We start from the raw sequence: 23,796 nt of genomic DNA, 5'->3' as shown, positions 1-23,796 counted from the left end.
GTAAAATTCTTTTTCTGAAATAAATAATGTACTTATTTATGCAAATCCCCGTATCAAAAAAAAAAAAAAAAGAATCCAAACAACGCGTAGTAAAAATATGTCAAAGAAAATTATTAATTGCTAATTTCGAGAACTTTCATCACAGAGCAGTTTTTATAAATCCATAGCTCAAAAAAGTCCGAAATAATACGCACGAGCTCCATAAATAACTTTCATAACGTGGAAGCGGTATATTATCACTCCCTTTTCTGGTTTTGAATGAAAGTATTTCAAATATTTTCATTATTCTGACAAACTTCTTTCTTATTATTCTACCAAGATGACTTATCCACTTTGGTTAGGTGAGAGAAAATTCAAAAATTTAAATTTTTCTGCCTTTCTTCCCTTTTTGTTTTCTTCCTTCCTCTTTAGCTTCTTTTTCCCTTTGTGGGAACAGAAACGGAAAGAGTTCTGGAAATAAATCCTGCAGTTAGTTTTATTTTAAGCTTGGATAAGAAACATATTTTCATACAGGGGTGCCCACCACCTAAGAGCAATGGCGCACCCCTCCCCCCCTAAATATCGTGAAGACCTCCTAACAGTGAAAATTACCCCTCAAATTTCCCTTTTCTGAAAAATTCAGTCGTGCACCCCGTTTCTGTTTTATATCATTTTGGAATGTTGGTTCATTTGATGACGTCAGTGGTGAGTGTCATGGAACATCGGTTAACCATGGTTGCTCTATTCGAGCGTACCATTTGGAGACGCAAATTACTGTTTCCATGGAAACACAGTTTTTACTAGCTGTTGCCAAAGTCCTTAGGATCATACACACAAGCGTACATACACGTGAAATTTCGAAAATTCTCTACTTCGCATTCAAATCTTCCGGCTTATTTATCTTTAGTCCTGTCTACATGTTCTTCGTACTCTTCAGTGACTGATAATTGTATGTTTATCTAAAATTTAGGTTATCTCAAATTTGTTTATTCTACGCTTAAAGCTAAATTAAAAACAAGTGCTCTGTTTGTGAAATGGATAAGTAAATTGTTTACCTGAATTTGCTGTTTCATTATTGAGGAAGAAATTGAAAGAAGATAAAATATGTCATTTCCTCCTTTTCCGTATTTACGTTTTTCATTTCTCTAGCCATTTGCTTCTGTTTGTTTTGTTTTCTTTACCTAGTAAGTCCGAATTTTGAAATTATGCAATTCTTACCTTTCACCATGGCCATGTTAAGCATGTCAGACTAGTTGTTTAAAAAGCATGTCGAGTTTTATATTCGCAAGTCATAAAATACAGAAAGCAATTTTGCCTAGATAAAAATTTTCAGTTTTCTTGTAATTGAAAAAAAAGTTATCATAATAGACATGAAATACTGTATAATTAAATGCGTTTTTTAATTGTTGAAAGTAATACAAGGGTTGAGTATAAAGTAAAGGGGGTGCAAATACAGACACTGCTTTTTTCAAGGACAAGTACAGCACTTGGCCAGGGTTCCCACCGGCTGGGGGTACTAATTCCTGTTTTAGTTTTGTGTTTGTTTACTACACTACAATTTTGTGTGAATTTTTTCTAAATATAAACATTGTCACATCTTATGTTGTATTAAATTGATGAAGTTCAAAAACATTTTCTTTGCACTTATATTGATAAAATGAAAAAACATGTAGCCCAATTGAACCAAGCACTGTGACCAGAAGTTTATGGGTCTAGTACTTTTATGTTAACACTGGAATGCTAAAGTAAGAAATAACAAAGTTAAACAGCACAAATTGCAGATTACTGCAGACGTGTTTCGGCATTACAGGGAATGCCTTTTTCAATACCAAAAGGAATGAGCTTATTGATGAAAAGCCATTGTATGACAAAAGCCAAAAGACAGATACATATGTATTTCAATGAGTACATTTGTGTATTTTAAGTCTTAGTGTATTAAGCTTATTCAAAAATGTTAAGATTTAAACTGCATGCATACAAATTTTGGCTTAAAAAACAGGCTGGTCCAAAATCCTGTAGGTTAAGGAATATAGCATTTGGGTTTTCTTGTAAAAGTATTAATGAAAAGGTGCATAGTAGTGCTGAAGTAAGTTATTCCCCATTGGTCGTTCAGTGTTTTTGTCATATAAGGCCCTTTTCTTTGATTTTTCTATAAAGATTTAAATATTTATTCTGTAGTAAGCTTTTAATAATTTCAGACGTAAAAACTTAAAAGACTGAAGTAACTCATTTAACATAAAAAGGAAATTTCAGCACGGCTAAGTTTGAATCAATTCATTCCAGTGAATCAATTACAAAAAAGATATAGCTAGACTTCATTTGTGTTTTTTAACAAAGTACATACTTACAAAAGCTTGAAAGGGTACAGCTTAGTGCGGCTCATATTATGACAGGACTTCGTAATAGTTGCCCAAATGAGATAGTACTATATGAGGCCAATTTGCAACCTCTCAGCCTTAGGAGAAAAACTAATTTGGTGAAATATTTCTCAAAGCTCACCAGTTATGGGACCCAGAATCGAACGTCTGAGTTCTTGTTGGGGTGGACCAACAATAAAAGATTAAAGAAAAATAGCCCTTTAAGCTTGGCTGACTCAGACACTTGATCCCAAAAAATGTAATTCAGCATAGTTTGAAACAGAGCATTAATCCCTCAATTGGTTTAAACAAAGTCTACTTCCACACGGATCTTCCTTCCCAGGTGAACAAGAAATCAGATGCACCGACTTATTTGAAACAATTGGCTTTAGAAGTGATAAACAATATCCCTGAGGACTCGATTATTATGTATACGGATGGTAGTAAGGATGAAAGTAACAGCTCTGGTAGTGGTGTTCATATTTTCTTCCAAATGTGAGCAACAAAATTAAGCAGAAGAAATCCAGACTGTTGCTCAGTTTTTAGAAGCGAGCTTATTGCTATCGATGAGGGGCTCGGTTCAATTTTGTCTTCTTCGGCTCTTCAGCCGTTTGAATTCTGTCAGATAGCCGAAGTTCCATCCAGTACCTCTCTAATTAGCATAAAGTGGGTGATGGTACTAGTGTTTCTATTATTAACAAACTGGAGCATATTTCTTCTTTTCGAGAGGTGCATTTTCAGTGGATTCCATCTCACGTTGATGTACACGGTAACGAGATGGCCGATATCTTGGCTAAAAAAGGGACTGGTGAGCCATTATATACACCTGATTCTTTGACTTACTTGGAGCTATTTTCTAAGGCTAAAAGAGATGCAAAGTCTTCCTGGACTGTCCCTCCTACCCATAATTGGTACCAGGCAAAGTGCCCGGGAGGTGCATTATCTCTCAAGTGTGGTAGGCGAGATCAGACGACCATCACTAGGTTCATTAGTGGACACCTAAAATCATTGACTTATTGCAGTGGAAAAAAGACTTTTCCAACCTGTGTGAAGTGTGCCGGCCATCAGGCCACCCCCGAACATATACTGAATTGTCTAGGACTTTCAAGATTGGATATTTTTTCGGATCCAATGTTGATGTTGGATTTTTTGAGAGTGACAAATTTCATAAACCTGGTTTAGCGCTGCTAAACACCGGAGATTTGCAACAACAAAGTACATTCCAAATAGTGATGTAAAATACCTGGGTATTTATTTTTGGGGGTAAATACCCAGGGTATATACCCAGGTAAATACCCAAAATTTGTATTTATCCGGGTATTTTTTTCAAAAATTTATATTCAACTAAAATACTTTTCTGTATGTATTCCACTATGTATATATAAAGGGTGTTTTGTTTTAACCTTCAAGACCTCTATTTTTGCAACCGTTAGTCCTAGATGCATACTTCCAATTGCAAAAATGTTCAAAATCAGATGCAGACTTAAGATATTGAAAATTTGAAGTAAAAATAAAAATGAGTAAAAAAAATACAAGTTTTAACTTTTTACACGGGCCCCAGGTCCTCTGACTTATATTTAGGGAAATAATCTCCATTGAAAAACAATTACAAAAAAAGTTTAACATTAGTACGACCACTATTCCCTATGATATGAAACGCAGCGTTTTGTGACTTACACCACTTTACATTCGTCCTCAGTAACATCTTTTGGGGGAAAATATAGCAGTTAATAAGTGTTTATATAAAATTATATGTGTGTAGAGTGGTTTTTCAAATTGTTCAAGGTTTTGCAGCATGTTTTGCATATCACGGCATAATATTTGCATGAATTTTTGAATAGAAATGAAAAATGTAAATACCTTGTGCTTTTTACTTTGCCAACCTATCATTCTTCTGAAAGGATAATAAGTTCGAATCTCATCTTCTGCATGGTCCCTTGAAACTTTCAAATGGAATATCTCCTTGAGTTTTGATTGCACAAATGTCAAGTTTTTTTATGTCGGTAAGTTTTAAATGCAGATCATTTCTCTAAATATAAGTTAGACCTAGGACCATATAAAAAGTTAAATTTTGTAGTTTCTGACTCATTTTTATTTTTACTTCAAACTTTTAATATCTTTACTCTGCATCTGATTTTGAATATTTTTGCAATTGGAAGTATGCATCTAGGACTAACGGTTGCAAAACTAAAGGTCCTGCAGGTTAAAACAGAACACCCTGTATAACCAACCATATACAAAACAATAAATTTTTCCCTAAAATTTGTATTTTGATCACATATTTAAAGAATTATTGTGTGAAACAACTCAGCAAGCTAAAATGATATTCACATTAAATGTGTTGGATATGCCTAATCAATGTTGATAGCCAAATTTCGCATATAAAAAGCCTTTCTACAAAAAGTAAAAAGCTTAACTGGTTACAAGAAAAAAAAAAAAAGCAAACATCTCTAATTATGACATTGAAAAGAAAGATTCTTTGGTTCACACAATATGTTTCTTTCATAATTTCATCAAGTCTTTCAATAAAAAATATTATAAACTGTGTAATACATATGTATGTATCAGTTTTACCAATTATTTCATATTTAGATTTCTTATTCACTTTTTGAATTTTTTGTAAAATACCCAGTTTTTGGGTATTTACCCAGGCCTTGTGTAAATACCCAAAAAATATTTACCTACCCGCTGGGTATTTACCCGATCCAAATCACTAATTCCAAAAGTAACTTTCATCATGCATTTCTGGGAGAAAGCTTTATTACAAGGGGTATAAACATATAATAGCATAAGAAAATACATAACTTTTGATATTTTTCTTACACAGTCACAGTTTAATTTTGATGAATTCGGTTCATTGTAAAGGCATAAAGGTTTTTCGGAGCACTTTCTTTACTATTGTATGTCCGGTTGTTTCACTTGCTGTTTTTTCCCATTAAGGTCTCTTAAAATGAATTTCATGATACACTAAATATGTCAATATCAGCTGCCTCCTTGATACATTGTATATACATGATGCAGTGTTTTCCCATTAAGGTTTCTTAAGATTAATTTCATAATCGGGTAAATACCCGCTGGGTATTTACCCGATCCACATCACTAATTCCAAAAGTAACTTTCATCATGCATTTCTGGGAGAAAGCTTTATTACAAGGGGTATAAACATATAATAGCATAAGAAAATACATAACTTTTGATATTTTTCTTACACAGTCACAGTTTAATTTTGATGAATTCGGTGCATTGTAAAGGCATAAAGGTTTTTCGGAGCACTTTCTTTACTATTGTATGTCCGGTTGTTTCACTTGCTGTTTTTTCCCATTAAGGTCTCTTAAAATGAATTTCATGATACACTAAATATGTCAATATCAGCTGCCTCCTTGATACATTGTATATACATGATGCAGTGTTTTCCCATTAAGGTCTCTTAAGATTAATTTCATAATACATTAAATATGTCAATATTAGCTGCCTCATTGATACATTGTATATACATGATTGTTGTTATTGTTTTTCATAAGCTTCAGGGCCTGATTTGGAAGTGTAGAGAACCCCGGGCCAACGAAGGAGTGGAGGCCCTAATCAGGGTTCGAAAAGATTATCATATTTTCGAAAATATCTAATACTTTGATATATATCCAAATATTTTGATATATATACATATATCCGATATTTTCGATCAGCGCTTTAATAGTAAATACATCCTGAAGTTACTATTTTTTGATATTATTATTGTAATTTATAGACTTAAAATTACTGTTTCTTATTTATATTGTTACAAATTCTGTCAATAGTAATTATTTTTGTGATTAATTTGTTGTAATCTGGCTGAATTAGGCGTTTGTTCCGTTATTTTGCATCTAAAATTATGTTAGTAACGTAACCTGTAAATAGCTTCTTGTAATGTACATACAACCCCATAACATTCGACTGAAGTATACAGTCCACATTTCTGATTGATAAGATTTGAATGGAATAAAAAGAAAATAGGAGAAGCATTTCAAATTTTTTCAAGCTTTCCAAAGCAGTATAAAAAGCCGAGTGGCATTTGAAGGAGAGTCAGTTATGTTTTTAGTTGTCTGAGATTCATCTAAGCCTTGCTCCCTTTATTGTGAGGGATTTCGCTGTGTTTTTGCGTTTTTGGATGTAAATACATGTGCCATCGTTGAGTATACTGTATTAATTGATATTTGCCTAATTGCTATGCTGAGTTTAGCATTTGTTAACTATATTTCTTGTACATAGTTTTAAATAAATCTCCAGTGTTTTTCTCAAGAACTGTGTCGTCAATCAAAGAAAGTGTGAAGTGCACCGAACGCGTAACAATATCTAAACATACATTTCATTTTAAAAGTTATGTACTTTTAAGGTTATTTTCATATGATATTTACAATACATCATCTATTTAACTCATAGGTACAAATTACAAATTAAATGAATAAAAAAAATATATTGCCACTGAAATGCTTGATCAAATAAAAACTTGATAGTAAATGGATACTTGCAATCAGGCTTTCTGATATATCGATAATAATAATATTTTTGTGCAAGCATTCTTTGTAGAAATAAAAAAAAAAAAAAATGTCTGAGAGAAAAAACGTAAAATTTGCTGACCCGTGAAAGTTAGGATATTTTGTAAAAATTTAATTGTGGGCCCCTTTGTTGTGGAGGTCCCGGGACAGTAGCCCCGCCTGCCCTCCGCTAAATCCAGCCCTGATAAGCTTACTTGCAAAATATTGAAAATATTCAGGAATTAAAAAATATTAGTTTAATTGGAGATATTGGAAACAATACTACTTTAAAAATTACAACTTATTTATGATTTTACTTTGATTTTTCTTGTATTTTTATTAAACTTTTTTCCCTTTAATCAAAGGTAAAAATGCAGCTGGTATTTATCAAGAATTGCCTTAAGAAGTCCATTGTGTTACGGCCATCTGTGTTTTACCAATTTCGACAGAATCATGGAGCTCCAGTACATAAACCAATCAAAAAGATTCTTGTTGCCAACAGAGGTATAATTTTAATTTCTCTTCAGTTTTTTTTAGCTTTTTGCTCCATTATTATTATTTTTTCACTTGCCTAAAATAAAAATTCTTATTTATATTTTTTTCTTGGTTCCAAAAATTCACTCTGTCCCATGTACTACATTTTGTGTTTAACTGTTATCAATAATGGACAAGAACTATGAATCTGAACCTCCTTAGGATGTTCTTAGTCAACTGATAAAATTGAAGAGTGCTAGAAAGAAAAGCTGTTTGTTACCTTAAATTTTTTCCCCAAAATGCTTCCTAATGAGGAAAAAAAAAAAAAATAGAAGCACATGATTAATTGAAAAGAGGACATAATTGTTTAAATTCTCTTATTCATTATTTAATTGCCATTATGATTTCTATTAAAGTTGAAGAGATGATCACTATTTTGTAAAACACTTATAGGAAAGATGAAAATAAGAGGTTGGAGGATTTGAAAATCAGACAAAATAAAATTGTTAATTTTACTTGTATATGTATGTACACAGCATGTCTTCATAAAATTGTGAGCAGGTACTCTGGTAAAATCAAGAAAAATAATAAAAATTTAAAGATATTTGAATATATATTCTTTTTTATGTTGATTTGTCTTAAATCTCCTTAAAATTGTCTTGAATTCTTTTTTTATTTTTTTAGAAAAGTAGTTTTCATTATGTTTTTAATCTGCAGTAAATTTCTAAACTTACCTTGTGGGAACTGTTCCCTAGGTGAAATTGCTATTCGTGTTTTTCGAGCATGCACTGAACTTGGGATACGGTCAGTTGCAGTCTATTCTGAGCAAGATAAAATGCATATGCATCGCCAGAAAGCTGATGAATCATATTTGATTGGAAAAGGGCTGCCTCCCGTTGAAGCTTATCTTAATATTGCTGAAATAATAAAAATAGCACAGGTAAGTAAACTTATAAATGTGGCATTCAGAGCTAAAGTAGTTCATGAACGACTTATGATCCACTTTAGTTCTAAATGCCTCATATAAGAGCCTGAACTGCTTTGTGTTAAATGAAGCATTCAGAGTTAAACTGGATCATTTTGTTCATGACTTCATCCACTTTTGTTCCTAATGCCTCAAATGTTGAATTTCATGCCCTAGATAAACTGATTAAAAATGTTTTTGTAACTAATGTTAAAAGTTCTTCATGTTGACATAAAAGTATTTTAACCATGATGTCTCATTATGAAAGCTTATACACTATATAACCAAAAGGATGGGGACACTTTCAAAAATTCATATTTTGACAGATTTTTTGAGAAAAACGAGACCAATTTAGGCAGTGAAAAGCAAAGGGATGCAAGTGGACTATTTTAAGTTTCAAGTAAAATGCGCTTAATGATCAGATCCTAGGTAGGCTTTCATTGAAATTTTTTTCTAAATCATGCTGTATACATAATGTGACCAGACGTCCCGCTTTTTGTCTTACTGTCCCACTGCGGGAATGTCCGGCCAAAGTGTCCCGCTTTGTTGAAAAAGTCCCGCTTTTTTTTGTAATATTCCGTCACACAAGAAATATAACATACAATCTAGATTTTTTAAACGCTTTTTCGATTTTTTTGCTGTTGGTAAACGTAAGAACGCCATTTAAAATGTTATTCTTTAATGTTTAATACGCTGAACTACCTCCACTATGATTTGGATTGAAGAGGAGGTTAGACGATGAGGGTTTAGTCTGCAAAAAGGATATTGAAAAGACCGCTTCAGAATTTTATGAGACAGCTGCAACATATTTAGGTGAATGGGATGACTACTTTAAAAATATCAGCTTCTTTGGATGGCTTTCATTAAAAAAGTGTCCAACTTGAGGTTCAAGCTTCAATGGATTTTTTGTCTGAAAATAGTTTTCTTGACTCTGAACTTGAAACATCCCTACACAATGATTATGTTCTCCTGAAAACAAAAAAGTCTTCTTTTAACTAAAATAAACTTTTCTTATTCATGTAAGAAATTCCTCGATTTTCTGAAAATTGCTTCTAACAGCAAGTACAACTAAAAATAATAATTTTGATTAATAAATTTGTTGTGTGATGCAATGTTCTTTACATCAATACTATTAAATTATTTTTAACTTGAGTTCTTTGTTGGTACATTTGAGTTATTTCTTGACATTTTTCTGTTACGTAAAATATTAAGCCTGTGGAAAAAAAAAAACTACTCTATCCCCCCCCCTTTCCCGTCATGTGTCCTGATTTTTAGCTTGAAAAATCTGGTCACATTATGTATACAGGGCCGGATTTAGAAGTGTGGAGGCCACGGGGCTACGAAGGAGTGGAGACCCCTAATCAGAGTTCAAAAAGATCATCATATTTTCGAAAATATCCAATACTTTGATATATATTTGAATATTTTTATATATATGTATATATCAGATATTTTCGATCAGCACTTTAATCGTAAATACATCCTGAAGTTACTGCAATTTATATTTTAATATTATTATAATTTATAGGGGAGAAAAAACGTAAAATTTGCTGTCCTGCCAAAGTTAGGATATTTTGCAAAAATTTTATTGTGAGGGGGGGGGGTCTTTGTTGTGGAGGTCCCAGGGCAGTAGCCTCGCCTGCCCTCCTCTAAATCCGGCCCTGGCTGTATAGCAGCACCTACCAGGGCTACTAGTACTATCTCTTGTCCCAAGACAGAGGAGGGGTTCACCTACCATTTGTACTGGTTTTCTCCAAATTTTTAATTTTGCCAGTTGCATCCCTTTGCTTCTCACTACCTCGATTGTTTCGTTACTTTTGTCGCATAAAAAATATGCTCCAGCTGTCATTTTCTAATAAAAATTAAATCACCCATGCATTGAGGGGCCCTAGCAATTAATTGAGCAGCCAAAAAAAAGGGAGTTTTGAATGTCCTTCATCATAAATAGCTGCAAATAAGCTATACATTTTAGAAATAACTTAGGACCGGCTAAATTTAATTTAAAAAAAAAGGTTTTTAATCATTTTTCATTATAAATAGCTTGTATAATCTAAGAATTTTAGAAATAAGTTTACTCACTATGTACAGTTAGTTTTTATATTTTCTTGAAAGTATTACTTATATTCACAATAATATAAGCATTTCTTTCAAAAATATGAATTTTATTTGAAGGTTTCTGGCTCATAAAGATTGCAGGGTTTGTACGCTCCTTCAAAACTCCTCCAATACTCCTTCATTTATAAAAAATTTTTGAAGGGCCCTTCAAACTCCTTCATTTTGGTTTTAACTCCTTCAAAACTCCTTCTTTTTTAGTTCATGACTTCATAATCTTTATACATAGAGGGCTACTTCTGTCCGCATGTCCGGGGTAAACTTCAAAACTACTGGACGAATTTTAACCATTTTTTCACCATTGATAGCTACATTATCGGGGAACAACTTAGGCTATAATTTATTGCTAAAAAACTTAGTTTAAGAATGTCGTGATTGAAAACAGTAAATGTCATGTAATTTCCACATCAAATGATTAAAGATTAAACCCATTGTTTCGAAAATTCGTTGCCTAACAACAGGAACGTTAAAAGTAATCATAATGTAAATTTTGAATCAAGGCCTCTCTGGAGCAAGCATGATATTTATTGCTTTCTTAGGAATTGCATCCTTATCTTTATACATAAGGGGCTAATCTCCGTCCGGATGTCCGGGGTAAACTTCAAAACTACTTGAGGGATTTTAACCATTTTTTTCACCATAGATAGCTACATAATCGGGGAACAACTTAGGCTATAATTTATTGCTAAAAATCCTAGTTTAAAGTTTAGTTTTGATCGAAAACTGAATGTCATGTAATTTCCACATCAAATGATTAAAGATTAAACCCATTGTTTCGAAAATTCGTTGCCTAACAACAGCAGCATTAAAAGTAATCATAATGTAAATTTTGAATCAAGGCTTCTCCGGAGCAAACATAAGTCTAAAGTCATTTAAACATTTGGAAACTCACTTTTTGCACACTTAGGTAAACATAGTAGAGAGCATTTTTTTTTTTTTTTTTGTGTGTGTGTGCTATTTAAGTAAATAAAGCGCACAGTTTTTTTTAGTGATCTTTGTTTTTGTTAGATATATTTTGGAAATTCTTCAAATTTTTATATGCTTCACTTTGCGCTTTCGTTTCTAAATGAATACTCTTTCGTTCTTTATACTTATTGCTGTTTTACTTTTATGGGTAAGGATGAAGCTCAATTTTTTAATGACATCAAAGCGGTGTGTTTTGAGTTCTTTCAGTTAAAACAGAAAACAAAAGTAGCGATTGTTTCTCACAATTATTACTGACCCAGGCAACGCTGGGTATTTTTGCTAGTCTACCTCTATAACAGAAACTTAAAATACTTCGATTAACAACTAACTTCGTCACTAAGGTGATTTTAATGTAGTAATTTCGTGTATTTATTTTTTTCGATTTACAAATTGATCATAGTTAATTCATAAAAGTTGAAGGTGAAATTTTTATTAGAAGACTAAAACATTTCACAAGTGGAGTAAAACATGCTTAAATGGTGCTTGGCTGTTTTTTCAAGTTTTATGATTTTATTGTTTTTTCCTCCACCACTCTCAGCAGCAAAAGTCAAGTTGTCTAAATATTATTTAAATATTTAAAACTAGAGACGTACCGAGTACTCGGTAACTACTCGGTACTCGACCAATTTGCCGAGTACTCGGTACTGGGCCAAATTCTGATCAGAAACTCGGCCAATACCGAGTAGTTGCAAAAAATTGAATATTGTCCAAGACAGATACTAAAATGTCTAAAAAAAAGAGCAAGCATTATATTCTGCAATCATTTACAATTAAAATTTGTAAGTCAAATTTAAATTTTGAGTGTAATGCAGTTTGTAATGCTTCAATAGAATAAATCTTTATTTTAATGTCCCCAAAGTAAATAAAACTTTTTATTAGAAATTATGCAAAAAAGGTAAGTATAGAAAATATGGAATTTTTATATTAAAAATAGATTTTTCTACAAACAAAAATTAGTTATAAAAAATATAAAAATACCTTTGCTTAAAAAATAAAAGGAAACAAAACAACTTTAAAAACACAGTGCATGAATACTGCAGACATGTGTTTTGGCGTTACAAGGAATTCCTTTTTCAATGCACAAAATGGGAGCTCGTGGATTTAAAGGCATCCGACAAAAGTCAGATTTTTTTGTCAAATGTCTTTACATTCTTTAACTCACATGTTATGCACTGAAAAAGATGTTCCTTGTAACGGGAAGGGAGGGGGGCAGAAACACGTGTCTGCAGTGTTTCTGCACATTTGTTTTATCTGCTTTTAAGAATTATTTATGTTTGGCGGACTAGAACTATGATTGGTATACAGTGAAACCCCTCCTAACAGACACCCTTCAAAAGGCGGACACCCCTCTTATGCGGACAATTTTTAATTCCCCAGTTCCAATGAAAATAACATTATTAAACCCCTGTCCTGCGGACACCTCTCTATTGCGGACAAAAAAAAGTGTCCTGTTAGTGTCGCCATTAGAGGGATTTTATTGTTATTTGTTTTAATTCCAACTTGATTAATCATACCTTTTATTTATTTATTTTTAATTTTAAAAATAATTTTTTTGTAAAATTTTTGACACAAACAAAATTGTTTATGTAATGCGTAATTAAATTTCAGCAGGAATTTAGTTTTAAAAACTATTATATGGACCAGGAGGTCTATACTACTATTACAATAAGTTCAAAATTCATCGCATGTGTGTCGGTGGTTCTTAAAACATAATTGGTACTTGGTAACTCGGCCGAGTGGTGAAAGGCCGAGTACTCGGTAACTGGGTACTCGGCCGAGTAGTGAAAGGCCGAGTACTCGATACTTGGCTACTCGGCGAAAGTGCTACTCGGTACGTCTCTATTTAAAACTACATAAGTAAATACACTACATTAAGTGATTGCATTAAAAAAAAAAAAACAATTGTTTAGTTCATTGCAGTTATGATATTGTAAAAAGGGTCATCCACAAGTGATGTCGTGCTTTGAGGGGGGCTCATAAAATTGTGACAAGGGGAAGAGAGAGGGTGACAAAAAGTGACGTCACACAGTTATTGTAACAATATGTTTGTAAAAAATATGACATGACAAGAGGAGAAGTTTGGGGTGAAGTGTGACACTTTGTGATAAAGGATGCTAATGGTCAAATATATTGAAAAAAAGTGTGACATCATTTAATGACACTCCATTAGTACTCCTTCAAAATCTTATTTTACTCCTTCAAAACTCCTCCAAAACGCCTTCATTTTATTTCTGAAACTGAGTACGAACTCTGGATTGAATTTTCTGTCATCCCTCACCAAACTCTCAGAAAATTTGACAGTATACAAGAAAAACAATATTAAAATTTGAAATACAAATATTGAAAATTTGATGAAATATGAAAAGTTTAAGCAATTACTTTTATGCAATTTAAAGGTAGCAATTTATAACCTTCATAATTTAAAACCCAAGTAAATGTTGCAACTCATAAAAAAATTCCAGTTCAATATCTTAAAAATTTAAAAAGATATCAGCAATTCAGTGAGCTGTATTTTAATGTTTCTCGGAAGAGCAACAAATCATATGGGATTGTTCACAAATAATCATGAATCCCACTGGAGGATTGCATGCAAGTGTTAAAAATTTGCAAACAATGCCATACAATTCATCACCTGTCTGAGAATTTTTGAAATTCAGCTCATTAAATTGCTGACATCTTTCTAAATTTTTAAGATATTGAACTGGTATTTTTAAGAATTGCTACATTCACTTGGGTTTTAATTTATGAAGGTTACAAATTGTTATTTTTTAGACACGTTCAGTGAAATGCTTTAAACGTTCATATTTCATCTCATTTTTAATATTTTTATTCTAAATTTCAATATTGCATTTCTCTTCTGTGCTGTAAAATTTTCCTTGAGCTTGGTAGGGAATGATGGAAAACTATGTTTTATAAACCAAAATCCTTCAAAGAAAGATTTGTTTTTTTTTTTAAATTAATTTTTTTTTTTAAATCCAAGAATGAACCCTTCTTGAAAATTTCAAATACAGTCGAACTCTCTTATATCGAGCACAAAGGGTCTGTAATGTTTGCTCAATATTACTCGTAAAAAATGAGTTTTTGAAAAATTCACAAAAATGCAATGCACACTTGCTTATGATTGTTTTTTTATTTATTTCTGGTTAATTTGCTTTAAACTACCTTAGTGTCTGATTGTATCTTTCTAGTGCACCTGAAAACAATGGAAACTCACACCTCTGTCTTCAAAATAAGGTTAAAATTTTACTGCACATCAACAGCTGTTGACGCTGTAGGTATTTCAGTTGAAAATTCTTCACGTTTGTCATTGTTGTATTTTTTCATCAGCATTTGCTTGAATTTCGAGCTACAATATCCTCAGAAGTGACAACATATTGTCGTCAACAAATATTAAGTTTTCAACTGTTTCTCTACTCGACAAATGAAAAGGAAGGACTGTCATCACTTTTTCTCAGGATGTATGACTCACCTCACCACTAACTTTCGGTTGACTTCAGAGTGTCAAAGAAATTTTTTTAAGAAAGGCTAAGCTGAGCTGTAAGTCGTATCAATAGAAGTGCTATGACAAACCACAAAAATATTTGAAATACACCTCCGGCACAGTCAATGCCGAGGACTGCAGTTTCCTGCTCATTAGCACTCATCAGCCCGGCATAGGAAAGTGACTGAGCTAGAGGTAGAAAATCTCTTAAGGAAGCCAAGAGTTCCAAACAAACTGGTAGCTAATACAGAATATTCTGAAAATTTGATGAAGTATGAAAAGTTTAAGCAATTACTTTTATGCAATTTAAAGGTAGCAATTTATAACCGAAAACTGGTAGCTATTACAGAATATTCTGTATTAGCTACCAGTTTGTTTGGCACTCTTGGCTTCCTTAAGAGATTTTCTACCTCTAGCTCAGTCACTTTCCTATGCCGGGCTGATGAGTGCTAATGAGCAGGAAACTGCAGTCCTCGGCTGGAATTGACTGAGCTGGCGGTGTATTTCATGTATTTCTGCCTTAGCCCTGGCTATAGGGCGGTAACTTACTGAACACAAAAATATTGCTCGCTTTAAGCAGGTTTTGCTCCTTAAAAGCCAGTCCCATAGACTTAACATTGTACCAACCAAATCAAACTGATTTCCTCGCTAAAACTTGGTTCTCGTCAAATTATTACTCATTATAAGCAAGTTTCACTGTATATCAAATGACTTTCAAAGTAGTAGTCTGCTTTGTAAATTATTATTGTGAAGAAGCGAGATCCTTTTACTTTAAAAAATCAGGAGGTATTTCCCTCTATTTTCTGCTCCTGGCCAATCCACCTATGTCACGGAATATAATGTAAATTAGTGATAGGGCAACAGTTCACTTTTTCAACGAATTTTCGACCCCTACCTGCATTGTATTTTGATGTTTCTGTTGAATTTAAATTAAAATTTTTCACTCTATTCTCTTTTATTATAGGAGAATGGTATTGATGCAATACATCCAGGATATGGTTTTCTTTCTGAAAGGGCTGATTTTGCACAAGCCTGTATTGCTGCTGGAATTCGATTTATTGGACCGTCGCCAGTTGTTATGGAAAAAATGGGTGACAAAGTATCTGCTCGAAAGTCAGCTATTGCTGCTGGTATTTAACTTTTTCCATGAAGTTTTTCCTTATCATAAATTTTTTTTCAAAGATGATTTTTTTTTTTGTAAATGCCATAATTTTCTAAATACTTATTAAACTTCATATGTAAGACATCATTTTAAAGAATTTTTTCTTTGCTTTGGACGAAAATCAAAGGATATTTTGGTTGCTTTGCTGAAAAAACCAGAGTTTATTGTGTTTTTTATTTCGCGTTACTTGCGTATTATCCCAAAACAGAGGCTTATTTGTTTAGTTGGTTAGAGCATGATGTGAAAACATACTTGCCAACTCTACTGTTTTTAATGGGAGACTCCCGTTTTTTGCGTCTATCTCCCAATTTCACGTTTTTTACCACTTTCTCATGTTTTTTATAGTTTTTTCAATCAGTCATCAAAAAGTTTCAATTTCTTCTCAATAGATGGCGCCCGTTTCTATTTTATCAATGCCAGGGGAGAGTATAACTCCATATAGTGCAAAAGAATAAGATCTGAAACGAATTTTTCCCCCATGAATAGGAATTCTATGACAATTAGGCTAGAGAAGGCCGAAATAGGTTTTTCTGCACCTGCAACAAAGCTACATTATGGGCGATCCTGTGCCATTTTTTCCCTAAGCATAATATGTAGGAACGCCAGAAAAGAGTACCAGCTAAGTACTTTATTTCCCCCGTATTTATTTGTATGCTGTAAAACTTTTTGTTTGTTTGGAAAATCGGATGATTTCCGATTTTTATTTTTTTTTCAAAATTTATTTTTTAGTTGGCGCTTCATTTAGTGTGCACTGGAGGAATCGGCTTGTTTACGAGCTTTTAATTTTTCTAATTATTAACTCATTTCCTTAAAAATTTTTTTTGGAAGCCTTCCACATTGCATGTTCAACAAAGCAATGTGCTTTGCCGAAAATTGCAGCCGATTTCCATCTTTTTTGCATCTTGAAAATATTTTAATTATTTTGTAAGTTAGAAGTTATTTCAGCATGTGCTACCCATTGAGAAGGAATAGATGGAGAGAGTGCAACCCTACTATACCGATACGGCAACCATACCATGTGACCTGGGGAGCAATTTCTAGTTGACCGTAACTGCTGAAGAAGTTTTCATTAGCTTAAGCCATGAATGATAAAAACATTTAACTATAGAAGGGAAAAATTATATTTATAGCAATAGTGCAGTATTGTAGCATTCATTATAAAATGTGAAGAAAAAGCCATACCAGGAAATCCAGTAACTTTTCTTAGGTATGTACAAATGTTTTTTACTTCTAAATAAAGAAAAAAATAACATATATATGCATTCAACGAGTACATTTCCTACAGTTGCCTATAATTTTTAAATTTTTGTACTGCTTTTACCTATAAATGTAATAAAACATTGTATGTCATGAGTGCAAATAACATTTTAGTTCCAAAAAAAAAACTTTTTTACTTAACCAGTAATTATTTTAACGGCTCTCGAGTAATTTGTGTACGTTTGCTTTGTTAACGAGTATCTTCTCGCCAAGCTCCTGTGAACAGCAGATGCATTTAGAACAAGTTTTAGATTTGAATATAAATATTTGTTACTTTTATGCTTTAATTTAGATACTAGTGTGCCTGCGTATGAAATAATTTCAAAACATTGATTACAAGATACAAGATCCCATAAATTTTCAGTCAATGAGAGAACTTTTTAAACATATATTTGTACATGACCGTCATTACAAGGAATAAACACCAAAAACATGAAAAATGCAGTTACATCATACTTTAAAATCCGTGAAGAAGTGGGGAGGGAGAGTTTGAATGACAGGCCTGTATTTGTATTCGTTATTTAAAACTGGCAAAAGGTTTGCAGCGTTGCCTTTGCTAGTAACAATAATCAGTAATGATACCTTTTAGCAGGCCCGTGTACAGGATTTCATAAAGATAGGGGTTGAAACTTTACCTATGTAACTTACGTTGTCAAAGGAAAACTAACCACGCGTGTTGAATAGTTCATTTTAGTTCGATAACTAGGCTTTTTTTTAAATACGTTTTACGTTTTTTTTCTAAATGAAAGCCTATTTGTATAGTTGAACATTTTGTAAAAGCACACATTTTTTTTATGCTACCTAATTCTAGTTCCTTTTTTTTTCTTTTGTTTTTCCATCAAATAACATTGAACAGGAATTTAATGAAAATAAAAATTGCTGTTTCGCATAGAAACATTTTTCTTATGTGTGAAACGACGAATTCATCCAACACTAAAGGCGTACCATAAAAAAACAGTAAGCAAAGTAACCATTTTCCAAGCCCCCTAAGTTTTTTTTTGGGGGGGGGGGCTACGTCATTGTCCAATATTCGTTTAGGTAATTTTCCCTTGCATGCTTACAGCATTGCCGGGCTCTCCAGCCATTCCATTTTTTCAAGCACTTAGAAGCAAAGGGGCTTGGGAATCCTACAATTGAGGAAAATGGTAATTGTTAAACATGGGGAAATATTAAAGAGGGTGAATATTGTATCGGAGTTTAACTCTAAAATTAATTAAAACTTAAAATACGTTTTGGAAAATCGTTTAGTGATTCATTTTTTTTTTTCAATGGGAGGGGTTTAACCCCTAAAACCCTCCCCTTGGACACGGCTCTGCCTTTTAGAACTGATGTTTCAACATTGCTCAAAACTCTGCTAATCTTCTAATAACAATCATGGAGAAAGTTTCAATACTATTTTTCAAAAAGCGCACACCCGCGCTCAATTTAACTACACCGATGCACAACATAAAAACTTATCACAATAAAGGCTGAAAACTTTCGCTTACTCACAACACACTTGGTTGATCTAATATGCTCAGAAAAAAAACAACTCTTAATTGTTTCCAAAATATAATAAAAATAAATTTATGCAGAGATAAATTAAAAAATAGGGCGGTTGAATTATTCTACTTTGTTTTCTTTTTACTTGGCTTGGCTTTAATCTTCTGTTTTAATAATATTGTTTTTCGAAAGCAGACTATATTTTTTCAGAATACGTATTCATTTGAATTGAACAGAGATGGGCAGACTTTACCAAAAAAAAGAGATACTTTTAATTTTCACAAATTGTCTCGATCTACCACAAATGTGTGCAAAAATTATACATAAATTAGTAATGTTAATAACTGTCAAATAGTTATTTACGTAGATAGTTAAAACAGGAAGAAAGACCTTTATTCTAAAAACCTTCTGGTAAACAATCAATGTTTAGGAGTTGAAATTCAAAATATTAATATCAACAAATCAAATATTTACATTATGTGCTGAAACAATTCAAAATCTAATTCGTCCGAAATCAATCCTTATTAAAAGATTTGCACTGTATGTTATCACTACTTTTGTAAGCTTGGTGTATAATTACTGATTGCTAGTCTTGCGAGTTCGGAATCAGAGTCTTAGGCTCTAAAATTCCCGGAGTCGGAGCCTGCCTTTTTTTCTCCCGACTTTGCAACCCTAAATTGTTGCAGAGTCGGAGTTGGAGTAAAAGGGTCGGAGTTCGAAGGTTTTAAAATTCCGAACCAAAATCGGAGTCGGAGTCCTTTTGGGGTAAAAAAGTCGGAGTAGGAGTCAAAGGCTCTAAAATTCCCTGTGAGTTGGAGTCTATTCTTTTTCTTCAAACTCGGCAACCCAAATTTGTTGCAGTGCTGCGGAGTCGGAGCCGGACTGATTTTTAAGTTCAAGAGTTGGATTCAAAGACCAAAGTTTTTGAAACTCCAAAATCTGACTCGGACTGCTTTTGGGGTAAAGGAGTCTGAGGCGGAAGCTCTAAAATTCCCTGAGTCGGAGTCGGCCAGTTTCTTCCGACTCCACAGCCCTAATTTGTGGCAGGGCTGCAGAGTCGAAGTCGGACTGATTTTAAGTAAAATATTCGGAGGTCAAAGGTTTTGAAATTCTGTGTCGAAATCGGAGTCAGACTAATTTTGGGGTAAATGAGATGGAGTCGAAGGCTCTAAAATTCCCCGTTTTAGAGTCGGTCATTTTTCTTCCGACTTCATAAACCTAGTTTGTTGCAGGCCTGCAGAGTTGAAGTTGGACTGATTTTGGCATAAAAGAGTCGGCATCAGGAGCAAGAGTCGGAGTCGAACTGTATTTCTGGGCAAAGGAGTCAGAGTCAAATGATCTAAAATTCTTGAAGTTAGTCGGTTATTTTTCATCTGACTCTGCAACCGTAATTTGTAGCAGGGCTGCAGAGTCGGAGTCGAACTGATTTTGAAGAAAGAGTTGGAGTCGAATGCTCAAAAATTCTCGGAGTCGGTCATTTTACTTCCGACTTTGCAACTTTAATTTGTAGCAGGGCTGCGGAGTCGGACTCGGATCCGGACTGATTTGGATGCTAAGAGTCAGAGTTCGAAGGTTTTTAAACTCTGAGTTGAAATCGGAGTCGGACTATATTTTAGGTATAGGAATTGGAGCCAAAGTCTCATTTTCGCTACAACTCTGCAGCTCTGATTTGTAGCCCCAACTTCATAATTAATGCCATCGTCTGAAAAATAATGTCAAAAGAGCGATTGCATGCCAAAACGTGACAACTTCTCAGCCAAACTAGTCACCTGACCTGAGAAACATTGGGTTCCAAGCTTATCTCACCGAGACATTTGCTGTCGCTCCCTCCATTAGTATTCTTTCTCAATGGTACTACCCTATACCTACTTATTTTACATTTTTTTTCAATAATTTTTTTTTTATATTTGTCCCGGATTTTTGTAATTAAATTTTTACAGTTGCTTTTTAGGCCAAATTGGGGAATGTACCAAATTTTATGCAAATGCACTCCTTATTATTTGCTTTTTCATTAGCAGTATTTTTTAAGTTTCTTGTATTTGTACTAATTAGCTTAAATGTTGGAAAAATTCCTATTTTATATTAAATTTAATGCTCATGGCATTAAAAAACATAATATAATATTGATTTGAAATATGTCGCTGGTGAATCATCTATGTACGTCAAGTGGAATCTTTTGTTTTTTTCTTCTTCGAAGTTTGGCAAGTATGAAAAATGCAAATGCCTGGTTTTTGAATTCCCATGGCCCATAAAATGTCGTTTTAACGACCTATTTTCTTCAGGAGAAAACAAGACTTCTGTTCTGAAGTTCTATGAATATATAATGTAACATCAGTGGTTCACACAAAGGGAGGGTTCTGGGTGGTTGGACCCTCTCCCCCTCCACCCTCCACGTTTTTTTGATTGTCTATACTCCTATGTATGTAGTACGTAAAATAATTCTAAGCAAAGGTAACAAAAATTTCAGATTTAATAAATGAATAAATAAAATTTATTTTTCTGTCTTCCCCTGCAGAATTGAACTGTATATGAAAATTAAATTGTTCTATAAAGATGATTTTGCTTCGCTGTTATTTTTAATTATGACAAAAGTAAAGACGTGCATTCTTGTGCTTTCTGGTATAGTGAAACACATTTAACACAAAAACGCTTAACATGAAAAATCAGTTAACACGAAGTGATGTAGCGGTTCAGACAAAATACTGTTCAAAATAATACAAATCTTTTAACATGAAAAATTATTTCAGTCCCTTAAGCCTCATGCTAAATGTTTTCCATTGTATTTTAGTTAATTATTTCTTATCAATTATTCAAAAGAGTTTTTTGTTTTTGTCAAGCTATAAAGTCAAAATATGTTTGGATGCACGTTGGAGTACAATATGAGAATGATGGACCCTTTAATCCTAGACCCCCCCCCCCCCCAACCCCTTTGAAAAATTTCTGTGTGCGCCACTGTGTAGCATCATTGTAGAATTCTGAACAGTTCTGTTAAAATCGGGGAACAAAACATTAATTTTATCATGGAAATCACATCATAACTTTTTAAAAATATTTTGACAATGTAGAGGCTTATATCACCTTATTTTTCTGTTTTGTTATCTTTTCTTTAGTGCACAGCCCAAGATAGAGGCCTATTAGCTCAGTTGGTAAGAGCTTTCCTTGCAAAAAAGGCGGTCATGGTATCGATCCTCCCATGGGCCAGAAAATTTAGTTTTTAAAAGATTTATTTTCCTCAGCTGAATTCTGATCAAATTTTCTGAACCACAGTCGTGTTGTCGTATTAAAATTAGAAAACGTTTGCTTAAGCATGGTAAATTGCAGTATCATGTGCATTATTTCTTAAAGGTGTTTTTTTGTGACCACACCGTAATTTTCTTAATACTTCATCAAACTTCAAAAGTAAGACGTCATTTTGAAGATTTTTTCACTGCTGTAAAGAAAAAAAAATAGATGAACAAACTGTAGGCTGTTATTCAAAACATTGTTATGCTTGAAAAAATGGCTTCTGAATCCTTTCTGTCGAGCGTGAATGCTGCACACAGATCATCTAGTATATTTTAAAAACATTTATTAATGAAATAAGTTTATTTCATTAATCAGATTTTAGACCAAATTAATTTTTAGGCCAAAAAAATTTGATTAAAGTTTTCAATTACTTACGCAATAAACCCAAAAATTACTCTTCAAATTTGCCAAAAAAGATTATTTTTTCTTTTTTCAGCTTCAAGTTTTGCAAATGATTTGCTAACAACCATGCTATGATTCAACATAAAAAATGCTCAGCTCTTAATTTTTTGGAAAATATTGCTCTCAGAAAGCCTTATCAGATTAACTAAATATTGAGTGTTGGAATTTGATCAATAAATATTCAAATAGCAAGCCATCAAAGTAAAACCCAGATATATCTAGTAACTGAATAATTTCGTATTTCAATTCCCCCCCCCCCCCATATGCTTAATTACTAATTTTTTGTTAAGTGTTTTTAAATTAGATATTTTATCTATTGTTTTTCCAAATTTATTTTACTTATTTTCTTCATTTTATTAAAATTTTTGTAAAACTAAAATGAAGAATGGAAAACGTGTCTTTTTAGATGTTAAAGTAGTGCCTGGGACAGACAAGGCAATTATTGACATAAATGAGGCTGCTAATTTTGTGAAAGAACATGGTCTCCCGATCATTTTGAAAGCAGCATATGGTGGTGGAGGTCGTGGAATGCGAGTTGTGAAAAAAATGGAAGTAAGTAAAATTATTACAATCTGAAACTTTTCAATATGTCCACTTAATTTCCTTTTCTTATATATTGTGTTAAAGTTGGTACAGTGAAACTTCAATCCAGTGTTCCCACATTTGTTGTTTACCAGTGTATGATTTTGATTTAATGCTCTTGTTACACCAATAATATATTGATCCGTAAGGACAAATAATGCTTATCTTTAAATAACACATTTATTCTTGCTAAAACTACACAATATTAAAAATAACAAAATGCTACAAAAAAGTTAAAAGAATTAAAAAAATTTAAAATAACATTTCGGAAATCTTGATGTTGAGTGAACACCATGGTGCACGTAAGCTTCAAGAGAATTTCGCTTTCGACTGAGCGCACAAATGTTTTCTCTCGCTTCTCTGCTGCCAAGTTGAGCAGCGCACAGCAGCTACTTCGGATTACTGATAAATTCATGGAGTTGCCAAAAGACTGGAGTGATGTTTGTAGATTGGATCCTGGAGTCCCCACATCCCCATGCACTGTTTTTCCATATTTATCATACAAAATAAATAGTTTCATAAAAAACACTGATAGAGACTCAACTGTATCTATCTATATATATGTTTGTGTGCTCATGCCGGGTATTACCGTTTTTTTTTCTTTCTGGTAAAATAACTTGCGTATCTTCTCCAAAATCACTAAAGGCAATAACACCTGGACGTTACAAACTCTTAATGAGATTCTTTTGATTATTCCAGCCATGAAATACATTTTTTTTTTCTAGAATACATCTTGAAGTTGTAGATTATGAGTTTTTGTTAAATAAAAGAACAGTTGACTT

General features: G+C 33.0%; 1 protein-coding gene across 1 annotated transcript in view; it reads left to right on the top strand.

The window, feature by feature from the left end:
• Positions 1-806: 806 nt before the first annotated feature.
• LOC129224605 (pyruvate carboxylase, mitochondrial-like) overlaps positions 807-23,796 on the top strand; it is a 58,399-nt gene continuing 35,409 nt past the window's right edge. Inside the window, exons 1-5 of the mRNA XM_054859089.1 lie at positions 807-928; positions 7,213-7,351; positions 8,077-8,261; positions 15,809-15,974; positions 22,839-22,984. Coding sequence (XP_054715064.1) covers positions 7,219-7,351; positions 8,077-8,261; positions 15,809-15,974; positions 22,839-22,984 — 630 coding nt within the window. The 5' untranslated portion in view covers positions 807-928; positions 7,213-7,218. The remainder of the gene's footprint in view (positions 929-7,212; positions 7,352-8,076; positions 8,262-15,808; positions 15,975-22,838; positions 22,985-23,796) is intronic.

Source organism: Uloborus diversus, chromosome 6, assembly GCF_026930045.1.
Source record: "Uloborus diversus isolate 005 chromosome 6, Udiv.v.3.1, whole genome shotgun sequence".
Classification (NCBI taxonomy): domain Eukaryota; kingdom Metazoa; phylum Arthropoda; class Arachnida; order Araneae; family Uloboridae; genus Uloborus; species Uloborus diversus.
The sequence above is the reverse complement of the archived record's forward strand: the minus strand, read 5'-3'. Positions and strand labels throughout refer to the sequence as shown.